This window comes from Lepisosteus platostomus, chromosome 5 (assembly GCF_059453375.1).
Source record: "Lepisosteus platostomus isolate fLepPlt1 chromosome 5, fLepPlt1.hap1, whole genome shotgun sequence".
Taxonomy (NCBI): domain Eukaryota; kingdom Metazoa; phylum Chordata; class Actinopteri; order Semionotiformes; family Lepisosteidae; genus Lepisosteus; species Lepisosteus platostomus.
Genome location: NC_142615.1, coordinates 24,774,359 through 24,788,242, shown reverse-complemented (window position 1 = coordinate 24,788,242; position 13,884 = coordinate 24,774,359). Strand labels below are relative to the sequence as shown.

At 47.9% G+C, this 13,884-nt stretch overlaps 1 protein-coding gene across 1 annotated transcript; it reads left to right on the top strand.

Moving 5' to 3' along the window:
• The first annotated feature begins 5,674 nt into the window (after positions 1-5,674).
• LOC148665325 (carbonic anhydrase 4-like) lies at positions 5,675-13,884 on the top strand. Its single transcript, XM_088630934.1, has 9 exons — positions 5,675-5,703; positions 6,381-6,435; positions 7,482-7,523; positions 7,696-7,866; positions 9,681-9,829; positions 10,023-10,112; positions 11,331-11,403; positions 11,495-11,658; positions 13,837-13,884. The coding sequence occupies exons 2-9, from the start codon at positions 6,381-6,383 to the stop codon at positions 13,882-13,884; spliced, it is 792 nt and encodes a 263-aa protein (XP_088487060.1). The 5' UTR covers positions 5,675-5,703.

Genomic DNA, 13,884 nt, shown 5'->3' with positions numbered 1-13,884 from the left:
GAGCACTGTCCCTCCCCAACTACTGCTGAACACAGAGCACTGACCCTCCCCAACTACTGCTGGACACAGAAGACGGACCCTCTCCAGCTACTACTGGACACAGAGCACTGACCCTCCCCAACTACTGCTGGACACAGAGCACTGACCTTCTCCAGCTACTACTGGACACAGAGCACTGGCCCTCCTAACTGCTCCTGGACACAGAGCACTGACCTTCTCCAGCTACTACTGGACACAGAGCCCCGTAGCTTTACAGCTGGAGCCCTGGGGGTGATCCCAGCGAAGAGCCTTTTCACTTCATTGAGCCCAACGTCTCCGATTTTTCAATCCATTAGGTACTAGATAAGATATATAAGATCATTTATTGGCCATGAGACACACATACAGGGAGAGAAGCTGGGGGTCAGAGCGCAGGGTCAGCCATTTACAAGGCGCCCCTGGAGCAGTTGGGGTTAAGGGCCTTGCTCAGGGGCCCAACGGAGTAGGATTCCTCTGCCGGCTGTGCGATTCCAACCGGGAACCTTCCAGACATAGGCGCAGATCCTGAGCCACAGAGCCAGCGCTCTGCCTGATGCCCAGTGGGGCCAGATGGGCTAAATGGCTCCCTGGTGTCTGCAAGCTGTCTGATTGTCTTACTCTCGTGATTGAGGCCAGTCTGGTGTCTCCCTCACTGACCAGCTGGCCCAGTTTCTTATTCAGTTATAAAGTGTTTCCTGTGGGGCTGTAGCAGAGTGGAAGTACAGGAGTATTGCAGTATTGGAGAGCAGGAGTATGGGAGTATTGAAGTATAGAGTGTGGGAGAACAGAAGCATGAGATTATATGAACATGGGATTATAGGAGTATGGGAATACTGGAGTCTAGGATTCAAAGAGAATAGGAATGTTAGAGTACAGGAGCAAAGATGTCTGGGACAATGATGAGGTTAATTAGAGTAAAAAATAAACCCACAGGAGCTCAGCAGGTGTGAGCCTGGTCAGTACCTGGATGGGAGACCTCCTGGGAAAAACTTAGGTTGCTGCTGGAAGAGGTGTTAGTGGGACGAGCAGGGGGCGCTCACCCTGCGGTCTATGTGGGTCCTAATGCCCCAGTACAGTGACGGGGACACTATACTGTAAACAGGCGCCGTCCTTCGGATGAGACATAAAAGGATGAGAGGTCCTGACTCTCTGTGGTCATTAAAAATCCCAGGCTGTTTCTTGAAAAGAGTAGGGGTGTTACCCCGCCATCCTGGCCAAATTTCCCATTGGCTCTTACCAGTCATGGCCTCCTAACAATCCCCCTCTATGAATGGGCTTCATTACTCTGCTCTCCTCCCCACTGATAGCTGATGTGTTGAGAGTGTACTGGCGCACTATGGTTGCTGTCGTATCATCCAGGTGGGGCTGCACACTGGTGGTGGAGGAGAGTCCCCATTACCTGTAAAGCACTTTGAGTGTCCAGAAAAACCCTATATAAATGCAAGCAATTATTAATTATTATTAATTCTAAAGAATTATAGGAGTATAGAAGTAATGGAGTAATTGGAGGACAGGAATATTGGAGTATAGGTGTAGGGCAGTGTGGAAGTACACAATTATAGGAGTTTGGGAATATAGGAGTACTGGAGAATGAGAGTATGAGAGTTTGGGATTAAAGCAGTATGGGAGTCTGATAGTATGGGAATTCAGGAGTATGAGAGTATAGGCACACTCCCAGGTGCCTATACTCTCATATTCCTTTCATATTGTAGGAATATGAGAGTATTGGAGTCTGAGAGTATCAGAGTATGGCATTTCCAGAGTATAGGAGTATACTCAACAGCTTTCTTCTCGGCCTCCCCATGATCACAGCCTGGGTCACTTCACACTGTGAAGGTATCGAATTTAAAATTGATAAATTTCTCTTTAATTAGAAAAATCCCAACAGAGGCTGGAAGCGAAAGCACAGTAAATATCTTTGGAGCAGCGATCAGACATGGTCAACGTGCGCTGGAGAAGCACAGACCTTTGTACAGTTTCTGCTGCTTATTGCTATTGTTAACATTTACAAGTTCATCGCTGATTCAATGATGATCAAATCAATCCTCTAACCGAACATCTAGTTGAAGGTGGAGTGCGGGGTTTGTGAACAACTCGTACAACTCAGACGTGATCAAGAAGAATTCCCCTCTCCAGCCCTCTGGTGTGGCCTCACTGCCCGCTGGGGGAGTGAGTTCGTTAGTGACTGGGCTCGTTTCCGTCCTTAAACCTGAAACCACACGTCTGGTCATCTTGCACAAGCCGCTCTGCAGCAGCCCCTTCTCTTCATAAATCAGAAATGGGAAGACTGGGGGTGGTGGTGGTGCTGAATGTCTTCCTCACAGAGCTGGGGTTGTGGACTCAGGTTCTGGGGTGCTGTGTGTGTGGAGGTCTTCTTGTGTTTGCTTGAGTTATCTCCTGGAGTTCCACTTTCCTCCAGCAGCCCAGAGATATCCCGGGAGACTAAGTGACTTAGCAAAGCTGAGCAAACTAGCCCCCTGTTCTCGTGTCTGTGTCTGTGTGCTGCCCCGTGATGGACTGGACTCTCCTCGAGGCTGGACCCTGCCCTGAGCCCACTGCCTGATGGGATAGGCTCTGCCCTCCCGCAACCCTGAAGCAGATGCCGAGGTTAGAGAGTAGATGGATGGATAATTCCCATTATTTCTGGAATCCTGACACTAAAGACACTCTCCCCAAATTTGCTGATGTACTTGTAGAGTAGGGAGATTGATTTCCATTATCTTTTGGGCAGCCAATTCATACAAGAAGGGAGATCATTAGTATTGTCAGTATGAAAGGTATCATCAGTGTTAGTATCAGTAGTATCAGTTTCAGTATTATTTTCTCTATTAGTGTTAATATCAGTATTAGTATCATCATTAGTACTAATTTCAGTATCATTATTAATATCAGTATTTGTGTCAAGATTAGCATTAGTATTGTCATCCATCTATGTTTCTATAGTGTTACCAGCTGTAGATTCTTGCATCTATAGTGAAATCCTATACCAACACCTTTACCCTTAATGAGCATCAATATTATTTATTGGTGTTTCAGTATTATCATTGGGATTGTTAGTATCAACAGCAGTAGCGATATTTAAAAGAAGTGCATCCTGACTCATGATTTCACAAATTTAAGATTTTGTTATTCTTGGAAGTTGCAAGAGGTTTGCACAAGCTGTGCTGAAGAAACCAAGCCGTTATTAACCCCGAATCATGTGGTGTTTCGCAAGGGTGCGAGCCTGCTAACGGCCCGCGGTTGAGAAAGAAGACCTCAGCCCTGATTCAGCAGGATTCCTCTCCATCTGCTTCTCGCTGTGTTTCCTACAGCTGTTGATTCACAGAGACTGAATTCCTGGACGGGCAGCTAGAGCTGAAGACTACAAGCCAGGACTACAAATACCAGGAAGCTGTGTGACACCAGAGAGCCAACTGACAGTTTCACGGGGTTCCATTGGCCCTAGAGCTGGTTTCTACAGTACAGTACACAGGGCTTGGCAAAGACAGCTCTAGTGCCTTTGTTTGGAGATTGGAATTTGGGATACATTGAAGGAAGTAAGTTGAAAGGGAAGGGACTTTTGGGGGCTTAAAAAGAATTCTGTAGGTGAGGTTTTGTAGTTCAAGGGTCAGAGAATAATATGTTCTTTAAGAAAGTAATGAGGTTCAAGTTAATTGTTTGAACATGGAATAAAACCGCAGTTACTTACTTTACATCTAGTGTGTAAGAACTTTACTGTAGTGACAAGAGGTCATTAAAACCAGAAACTCTCTTGAACGTCTGCATTGCTTGGATACTCTTCCACTTTGAGGACTTTTGGGAGTTCCAGCAGTGAACCAGAAATGACTAAAGTTTCAGAAAACTTTTGGGAGCTGCAGTGTCTTTAAACCAGAAAGGATTAAAGACAGTTTGAGTCTCAGATGGTCGTTCATGAAACAACAGGAACACAGAGGACCATCTTCCCTGTTAATCTCTGCATTCACACCTTCTCCAGGGGCTTTCATACTCCCAGTAAAGCCTCAGTCTGTCTCATGTGTCAGCACAGACACCGTTCTGAGGGGTGAGAGAATTTCAAACCTGACATGACTTGACCTAGGTTCACTTCTGATCTGGGCTGATTAATTGTCTTTTCAGAATTCCTGAAAGAGGAGGTTCACCTAATCAGAAATAGCCACTGTGCCACGTGTGGAAGCGTTCTATAGTTCTGAAGCACATGCCATGGTCACTCATACCCTTTCATGATAATACCACAGGGGGAGCCCTCTGGGCACAGTTTGAACTGCTCTTCCCCAACGTTTCCTCTGCTGTCCTCTGGCTTGTGTCTTACTGTTTATTATGAAGAATTCAGCTGTGTTGATCAGTGTGGGACACTCCCTTCAGACTAAAGAGACTCACTTCCTCCAGCCTGTCAGTGTGGGACCATCCCTTCACACTAAAGATGCTCAGTTCCTTCAGCCTGTTAGTGTGGGACACTCCCTTTAGACTAAAGAGACTCTGTTCCTTCAGCCTGTCAGTGTGGGACACTCCCTTCAGACTGAAGAGACTCAGTTCCTCCAGCCTCTCAGTGTGGGACACTTCCTTCAGACTAAGGAGACTCAGTTCCTTCAGCCTGTCAATGTGGGACACTCCCTTCAGACTAAAGATGCTCAGTTCCTTCAGCCTGTCAGTGTGGGACACTCCCTTCAGACTAAAGAGACTCAGTTCCTACAGCCTGTCAGTGTGGGACACTCCCTTCAGACTTAAGAGACTCAGTTCCTTCAGCTTGTCAGTATGGTATACATCTCTGGAATTATTCCAGTGCAGCAGCATCTTTTGTTTTGTAACATGCTGACCACAACAGTACACTATACTCTAAAACAGGACTTTGTCCTTGTTCTACAGCTGGGGAGGATTGTCAACTCAAGGCTCACAATTTTATTCATCCTTCCGTTGTCGCACCACTTCTTCCAGCTCAGGGTCGTGAGGGAGCAGGAGTCTATTCCAGCAAGCAATGGGCCCAGGGCAAGGTACGCCCTTGACAGGACGCCAGTCCATCACAAGGCACACACACACGCTGACACCAGGGCCAATATTCCCAGAGGCCAATATCCTACCAGTGTGTCTTTGAACTGTGGGAGGAAACCCATATGAACATGGGGAGACCATGCAAACTCCACACACACAGCACCCCAGGAGCTAAACCCCAGGACCTCAGTGCTACAAGGCGCACATGCTCACCCCTGCTCAGTGCCTGAGGTCTAGCTGCTTTTTCGTCTGTTCAATTCCAGCTTTGTCCTGCTGTCTCCCCACAGGGTGATTGGAAATCAGATTCGGGGAATCTGCAGAGCTATCAGGTGCGCCTGAGTTATCTGGAAAGTCTGGGAGCGCTTATCAGGGTCGAATCACACAAGCGCCAGTGCAGCAGCTCATCAAGATGAGAACAACACACAGCTGCAGAGATGGAATCAGAAAAGACAGGAGACCGATCCCTGACAAACCTTGGGACAGGAGGATCTTCTGGTGGGAGTGTGGAACAAGGTGCCCAGCCATGCTACTGAAGCTGGGCGGCACTTTCAGATCAGTTATGTAAAATCAAGCGGGCGAGAGGGGCTGAACAGCTCTGTGTGTGATTGGCTGTCTGCAGGGTTTAAGAGCAGCACAGCCCACAGATGGGCTCACACCGAGAGCTGAATGAGTGGGCACATCGACACCACAGTGACTCCCAGAGTAAGTGTGTCTCCTTTGATCTGCTGTCTCATCTACCACACTCTCACTGGGCTTTACTGCACTCTACTGTGCTTTTACCACAATCTCACTGGGCTGTACTGCACTGTACTGTGTTTCTACCCTGATTTCACTGGGCTTTACTGCACTGTACTGTGTTTTTACAACAATCTCACTGGGCTTTTCTGCACTGTACTGTATTTTTACCACAATCTCACAGGGCTTTACTGCACTGTAGTGTATTTTTACCTTGATCTCACTGGGCTTTACTACACTGTACTGTGTTTTTACCTCGATCTCACTGGGATGTACTCCACTGTTCTGTGTTTTACCACAAACATACTGGGGTGTATTGCACTGGACTATGTTTTTACCACAATCTCACTGAACTTTACCTGTAATGGACTGTTTTACCACAATCTCACTGGACTTTACCTGTAATCAACTCTTTTACAATCTCACTGGGTTTTACTGCACTGTACTGTGCTTTCACCACACAATAACAAAGTATATCTTACTACAGTACTTGACAGAAAGTCTCAGTGCTGTGTGTGGCTGTGTAGGTTGCTGTATTGCCCTGATTGGACTGGGGTTCGTCTGTGTTCAGTGACCAGCTGTGTGTTAAAGACGCAGGTGTGCTCAGGGATACAGACTCATCTCTGTCTGGTTTTCTCTAACAGATGGATGTGTTTCTCCTCCTGCTGTGTCTGGGGCTGCTGTCCTCAGTGAGAGCCAGTGAGTATTATTCTCACTCCTCCTGCTCCTTAGATCCTGAGCTGGAAATGAAGCTCTGGTGTGGTTCAGAGTGATATACATTTCTATTGAGTATTCAATCAGCAATCTAATTAGACACAATCTCAGAGCAGTTTCAGTTTAATTTATTTGCCACAGGCGCAAGCGCAATGAGATGCTTATTTGCATGTAGGCTCCAATACAAAGACATTGAGGAAACATCACCTTCAACACACAACAACAGCAGCAGCAACAACGAAGCTGAATAACACACAGATAAAAGGCAGCAGAAGCAGTGTGCAGTTGTAGAGTCACTGTAGAATTAGACAAGCTGACATCCTGAGGGAATAAGCTGTTTCTGAGTCTGGAGATCTGTGTCTTTGTGCTCCTATAATGCTTACCAGAGGGTAATGGACTGGGCCAAACTGATCAACCTTGTGACATATTCCAGTCAGACATCGAGCTGCTGCCAAACCACACTGTGATCCCACAGGTGATACCACACTCTCAACAGAGCACCTGCAGACTGGAGTAAGAATACCTGAAGACAGAGAGATCACAGAGAATCTCTCAGTAATACACAACAGGACAGGAGACACGGTGAGAGAGAGGAGATCACTGAGAATCCCTCAGTGATAAACACACACAACAGGACAGGAGACACAATAAGAGAGGAGATCACAGAGAATCTCTCAGTGATAAACACACACAACAGGACAGGAGACACAGTGAGAGAGAGGAGATCACAGAGAATCCCTCAGTAATAAACACATATAGTACAACAGGACAGGAGACACAGTGAGAGAGAGGAGATCACAGAGAATCCCTCAGTGATAAACACACACAACAGGACAGGAGACACAGCGAGAGAGAAGAGATCACAGAGAATATCTCAGTGATAAACACACACAACAGGACAGGAGACACAGTGAGAGAGGCGATCACTGCAAACCTCAGTAACAGGATGGGAGGTGTAATTCTGAGTGTCGTAAGAAAGCAGGAAACCGGTTGTCCTGAGAATTTGCCTCTTGTAACACTCTGTCTTTCAGAGTCTCATCAGTGTGACTGGTGCTACCATCGCGGGCAGTGTGGTAAGACACCGGAGTGAATCATCTAATCAATAAAATCCTGATCAGTGATTGATTAAGGAATGCTCTGATTAATGACCCTGAATGATGATTGGTTAAGGAATGGCCTGACTGAGGTCCAGTCTCTTGTCTACACAACCAATCAGTGTACACAGGCACTGTGTCTCTGTTACAGGCCCTTCTGCCTGGGTATCCAGGCCTTTTGGTCACTGCAATGGGCAACGTCAGTCTCCTGTGGACATCAGGACCTCTGGAGTGACCACTGACCCCAATCTGACTGAGCTGACCTTCACTGGGTACAGAGAGAAGAACATCATGAGAGAGCTGACCAACAACGGACACACAGGTAACACTGACACACACATTGACTGACTGAGACAGCGAGAGACTGATCGAGACAGTGAGAGACTGACCGAGACACTGACTGACTGAGACAGATGTGGACTGACTGAGACAGTGACTGACCGAGACACTGACTGACTGAGACAGGGACTGACTGACTGAGACAGTGACTGACAGAGACAGTGAGAGACTGACCAAGACAGAGACCGACTGAGACAGTGAGAGACTGACCGAGACAGAGACTGACCGAAACAGTGACTGACTGAGACAGTGAGAGACTGACCGAGACAGAGACTGACCGAAACAGTAACTGACCGAGACAGAGACTGACTGACTGAGACAGTAACTGACCGAGACAGTGAGAGACTGACCAAGACAGAGACTGACCGAGACAGAGACTGACTGAGACAGTGACTGAGCGAGACAGTGACTGAGCGAGACCTTGACTGACCGAGACACTGACAGAGAGACTGACCGAGACAGTGTGTGACTGGGACAGAGACTGACTGAGACAGAGACTGACTGACTGAGACAGTGACTGACCGAGACAGTGTGTGACTGGGACACAGACTGACTGAGACAGAGACTGACCGAGAAAGTAAGAGACTGACTGAGACAGAGACTGACTGAGACAGAGACTGGCTGAGACAGCGAGAGACTGACCGAGACAGAGACTGACTGAGACAGTGTGTGACTGAGACAGAGACTGACTGAGACAGAGACTGACCGAGACAGTAAGATACTGACCGAGACAGAGACTGACTGAGACAGTGTGTGACTGAGACAGAGACTGGCTGAGACAGAGACTGACTGAGACACTGACTGACCGAGACAGAGACTGACTTAGACAGAGACTGACTACGACAGTGACTGCCTGAGACAGTGACTGACTGAAACAGAGACTGACTGACTGAGACAGTGACTGACCGAGACAGTTAGAGACTGACCGAAACAATGTGTGACTGGGACAAAGACTGACTGAGACAGAGACTGGCTGAGACAGTAAGAGACTGACCGAGACAGAGACTGACTGAGACAGTGACTGACTGAGACAGAGACTGACTGAGACACTGACTGACCGAGACAGTGTGTGACTAGGACAGTGACATAAGCAGTGAGTGACTGGGAGAGTGATGGGAGCACTGAGTCACTGGGACAGTGACTGGCACAGTGACGGGAGCAGTGAGAGACTGGGACAGTGACGGGAGCAGTGAGTGACTGGGACAGTGACGGGAGCAGTGTGTGACTGGGACAGTGACGAGAGCAGTGTGACTGGGACAGTGATGGGAGCAGTGTGTGACTGGGACATTGACAGGAGTAGTGAGTGACTGGGACAGTGACGGGAGCAGTGAGTGACTGGGACAGTTAGAGGATCAGTGTGTGATTAGGACAATGACAGGAGCAGGGTGTGACTGGGACAGTGACAGGAGCAGTGTGTGACTGGGACAGTGATGGGAGCAGTGTGTTACTGGGACAGTGACAGGAGCAGTGTGTGACTGGGATAGTGACGGGATCAGTGAGTGATTGGGACAGTGACAGAAGCAGTGAGTGACTGTTTCAGTGACGGGAGCAGTGTGTGACTGGGACAGTTAGAGGAGCAGTGTGTTACTGGGACAGTGACGGGATCAGTGAGTGATTGGGACAGTGGCAGGAGCAGTAAGTGACTGGGACAGTGGCAGGAGCAGGGTGTGACTGGGTGACGGGAGCAGTGTGTGACTGGGACAGTGACTGGGACAGTAATGGGAGCAGTGTGTGACTGGCACAGTGACGGGAGCAGTGATGGGAGACACCCTGGCTCTCTCTGGCTGTGTGTCTCAGTGCAGGTGACCCTAAGGCCAGGGGCGGGGGTCAGTGGCGGGGGGCTCTCTGGCTGGTACTCCGCTGTCCAGTTCCACTTCCACTGGGGAAACTCCGCAGACTTCCCCGGCTCCGAGCACCTGCTGGACGGACGGCGCTTCCCCATGGAGGTGAGGGGACAGTGCGGGGCTGTGTGACTGTGTCCAGGGCTGTGTGACTGTGTCCAGGGTTGTGCGACTGTGTCCAGGGCTGTGTTACTGTTTCCAGGCTTGTGTCACTGTTTCCAGGGCTGTGTGACAGTGTTTTCAATGCTGTGTCACAGTGTTGTGTAACTGCTGTGTTGTGTTACTGTTGTGTTATCAGCTGCACATCGTCCATGTGAAGAAGGGGAAGAGTTTGCCTGCAGCTCTGGCTGATCCTGAGGGCATTGCTGTCCTGGGCTTCTTCATAGAGGTCAGTACTGAGAGAGAGAGAGAGAGACCACAACCACAACCCAGACTCAACCACATCACAGCACAGATCAAACAGCAATATCTCACACACTGGGACACACACACACAAACACAACATAAACTGGAATGCTACAGAACCTTAAACAGACAATACACACTAGCTGAATATTTGACCAAAATAAAAAATAACAAACAGAAACAGACCCTGACGAAGTACAGGCTCAGTGACCACAACCTGGCCATAGAAACTGGGCGACACAGGCAGACCTGGCTGCCCAGAGAGGACAGGCTGTGCTCCCACTGCCAGCAGGGAGAAATAGAGACAGAGGTGCACTTCCTACTGCACTGTGACAGATACTCTGGGATTAGAGAAACATTCTTCCCGAAATTCAGAAATCTAATCCCAGAGTTCCCACACCTGCCAAAACCACAACAGGTCTCAATCCTACTGGGAGAGGGAGGAGGGAACTCAGTTGATCTGGCAGCCCAGTATGTGATCTCCTGTCACAGCCTGAGGAACAGTGAGTCCGTCTCCCAATAATGCTCCAGCCGCCTACAATATATGTCGATATTATATAATATGTCTTTGTTGTAAATGTCTGTAACATGTCTGTAGATTTTATTTTACTTCTATTTTTTGTTTTGTTCTATGTTAATTTTATTATTTTTATTTGCTTTGGCAACACTGATTGTACCCATCGGTCATGCTAATAAAGCACCTTGAATTGAATTGAATTGAATTGAGACAGGACACTGAGAGAGAGACAGGACACAGAGAGAGAGAGACAGGACACACACACACAGAGACAGGACACACAGAGAGAGAGAATACACAGAGAGAGAAATGACACACAGAGAGAGACAGGACACAGAAAGAAGGAGAACACATTGACAGAGAGACACAGAAAGACAGAACAAAGTGAGAGAGGACAGAGAGAGGACAGGCATGATAACAGAGAAGTGATATGTGATAGTGAACGTCTGAAATGACATGGGGTTCATCTGTCAAGCCAGCAAAGCTGTCTGGTTGAGCCCCAGTGTCCAGCAGAGGGCAGTGTTCCTGCAGGAAGATGAGTGTGCAGGCTCTCAGCTCCTGCGGTTCCCTGGGGTCACTGTGTGTGTCCAGTGGCGCTGTCCAGTCCAGAGACCAGCTGATCTCAGACATGTGGAGATGAAGACCACAGACTGGGACACAGACAGCCTCTCTTTGGGTTGCTAGGCGACAGAGGCAGGTGGCACTCCTGAGGGCTGGAAGACACTGACGTCACTCCTGAAGGAGGTCGCTGGGACAGGTGAGGTGACAGGAGAGGAGTGTCCAGCCAGTGAGGGTCCATCAGCGAGCGCTCTCGGTTAAGGATGCGTCTCTCTCTCGTTCCCCAATAGGCTACACTAAGACTCTGGCTCTGTCCCTCTCCCTGGACGAGCTGCTGAGGGGGGTGGACCGCTCCAAGTTCTTTCGCTACAGGGGGTCCTTGACCACCCCTGACTGTAATGAGGCTGTGGTATGGACCGTGTTCCAGGAGCCTGTGAGGGTCAGCAGAGATCTGGTGAGAGACAGGCGGACGTGTGTGTGCGTCTTAAACATGTTTGTATTGATCTGTTAGTGTCCAGTCAGTGTGTCTGTATTAACCCCTCTCTCTCAGTGCAGTGTTAATGTACTGGAGTGTCCAGTCAGTGTGTCTGTATTAACCCCTCTCTCTCTCGGTGCAGTGTTAATGTACCAGAGTGTCCAGTCAGTGTGTCTGTGTTAACCAGAAGATCCATCAGAACTCGGAATTAAAACCACGAAGGCCGGGTCGGAACCGGCGGACGGGGAACGGGAACGGGAACGGAGGTTAAAACCTTAATGGGACCAGGCGCTTCCAGGTCCCGGACTGGCACGATATGGAAATCAGATGCAGAGCCCGGATGAGCGTCAGCGCCTGGCTTTTAAGGTGGGCTGGGAATGGGAAACAGGTGCACAGAATAAAGTCTTGAGTGAAAGGGCTGGAGCACCCTTAAGGAGGGGGAACTAATATCGTGTCACAATCTAGTGAAGATCAAAGAGATTCTTTTCAGTTCTTATTGTTTTATTCCTGGAGAATATAAAGGCTGTAAAAAAAGCCTATCCAGTACAAATAGTAGAAATATATTGGACATGGAAAAATAGGTATCTACATGTGCTACATTTTGAAAAATCACTTTCGAAGATTTTTTTTTTTGGGGGGGGTGGATATTTCTTCCTAGTGTGTGTACTGAGTAATATATATATATAAATCTGATGTTTTAGACTTGATGTCCAGGTGGTTCCTTGAATTCAGACCACAAACTAGGCCTGTACTCTCTATCCCGTCCAAGATATTGCAAGATGTTCAGGACACAAACACTCCAGGTGGAAATGACCTTTGAGGGGCTGGAGGTTAAAGAGGTTCAGCTCTGAAAACTGGAATATTAACACAGACAGAGGAAAGAGGGAAACAGAAGAAGAAAAGGTGATTTTATAATGTTTCTTCCTGCTGACCCATCAGCCTGGTTGACATGTGAAGAGAAGCAGCCATTTCCCAGACAAGAGAGAGGCCTACAGGCTCCAGAGGAGCCCCTGTACCAGAGTCCCACTGCTGCCTCTCACAGTTTACATACTGACCATCTCACACTAAAGAGACCTTCTGGACTCAAGAACACAATAACCCCAGACACTAGGGCTTAAAACAGCATCTCTACCATCAAGAAGAGACAGACCTACCTGCAGCACTGCACAGCCACTGCCATTCAGAAACACAGCGATAAAGAGACACTGTTAATCACAGACACACACTGGAACACAGAGATACAGATACTGTTAATCACAGACACACACTGGAACACAGAGATACGGACACTGTTAATCACAGTCACACACTGGAACACAGAGATACAGACACTGTTAATCACAGTCACACACTGGATCACAGAGACACAGACACTGTTAATCACAGACAAACACTGGAACACAGAGATACAGACACTGTTAATCACAGTCACACACTGGATCACAGAGACACAGACACTGTTAATCACAGACACACACTGGGCTCCATATTGAAACAAAGATGTCACTACAGTTTTCATTATAAATCTCATAGTACAAAAAGTAAGGGGTCAGGGGTAATGAAATTCACTGGAGACCAGTAATGCTTTCTTGAACTGGTTTCTTTCAAGAGACTAAACGTTAAAATTACAAGACAACTTCAGACATACAGTATCAGTATTAAAAAAAAATCTGGAGCTCAGCTTCATTCACACTGAAACCGGTGTGAAACCTCCTCTTTATTGCTCATGTTCTAAGAATTGAAAAAATACATTAGTAATATAGAAATATTTAAGAATGGACTTCTGTGATGTGTTATTTTTCTAATTTATTGTTAGTGTTGCCCAGGCTTTTCTGATCCAACAGAATTGCCCTTTTGGGAGCTCTCTGCCCCCCAGTTTAAATACCGCTCTGTCCTCCACACACACTCTTCCCAAGCACACTGACAGGGAGAGAACTTGAGCCCAGCAGGAGCTGTGATTTTACACACAGTGGACTTACGCAGGTCAGGGATGGGGCTGCCTTCACCTGTACAGAAGAAAGGAGATGGTATATACTGAGCTTATACCCCAGACAGGTGAACGGCGCAAAGGTAATGTAAAGATATAGTTTATAGTGTGACAGTGCGTGGGTTATCAGGCTGTGCTGCTCGCTGGCTTTATGTCTAATATCTCTGAAGGAGATCAAGCACCAGCGTGAAAACTGCTCACAACCAGCTGCCCACTGA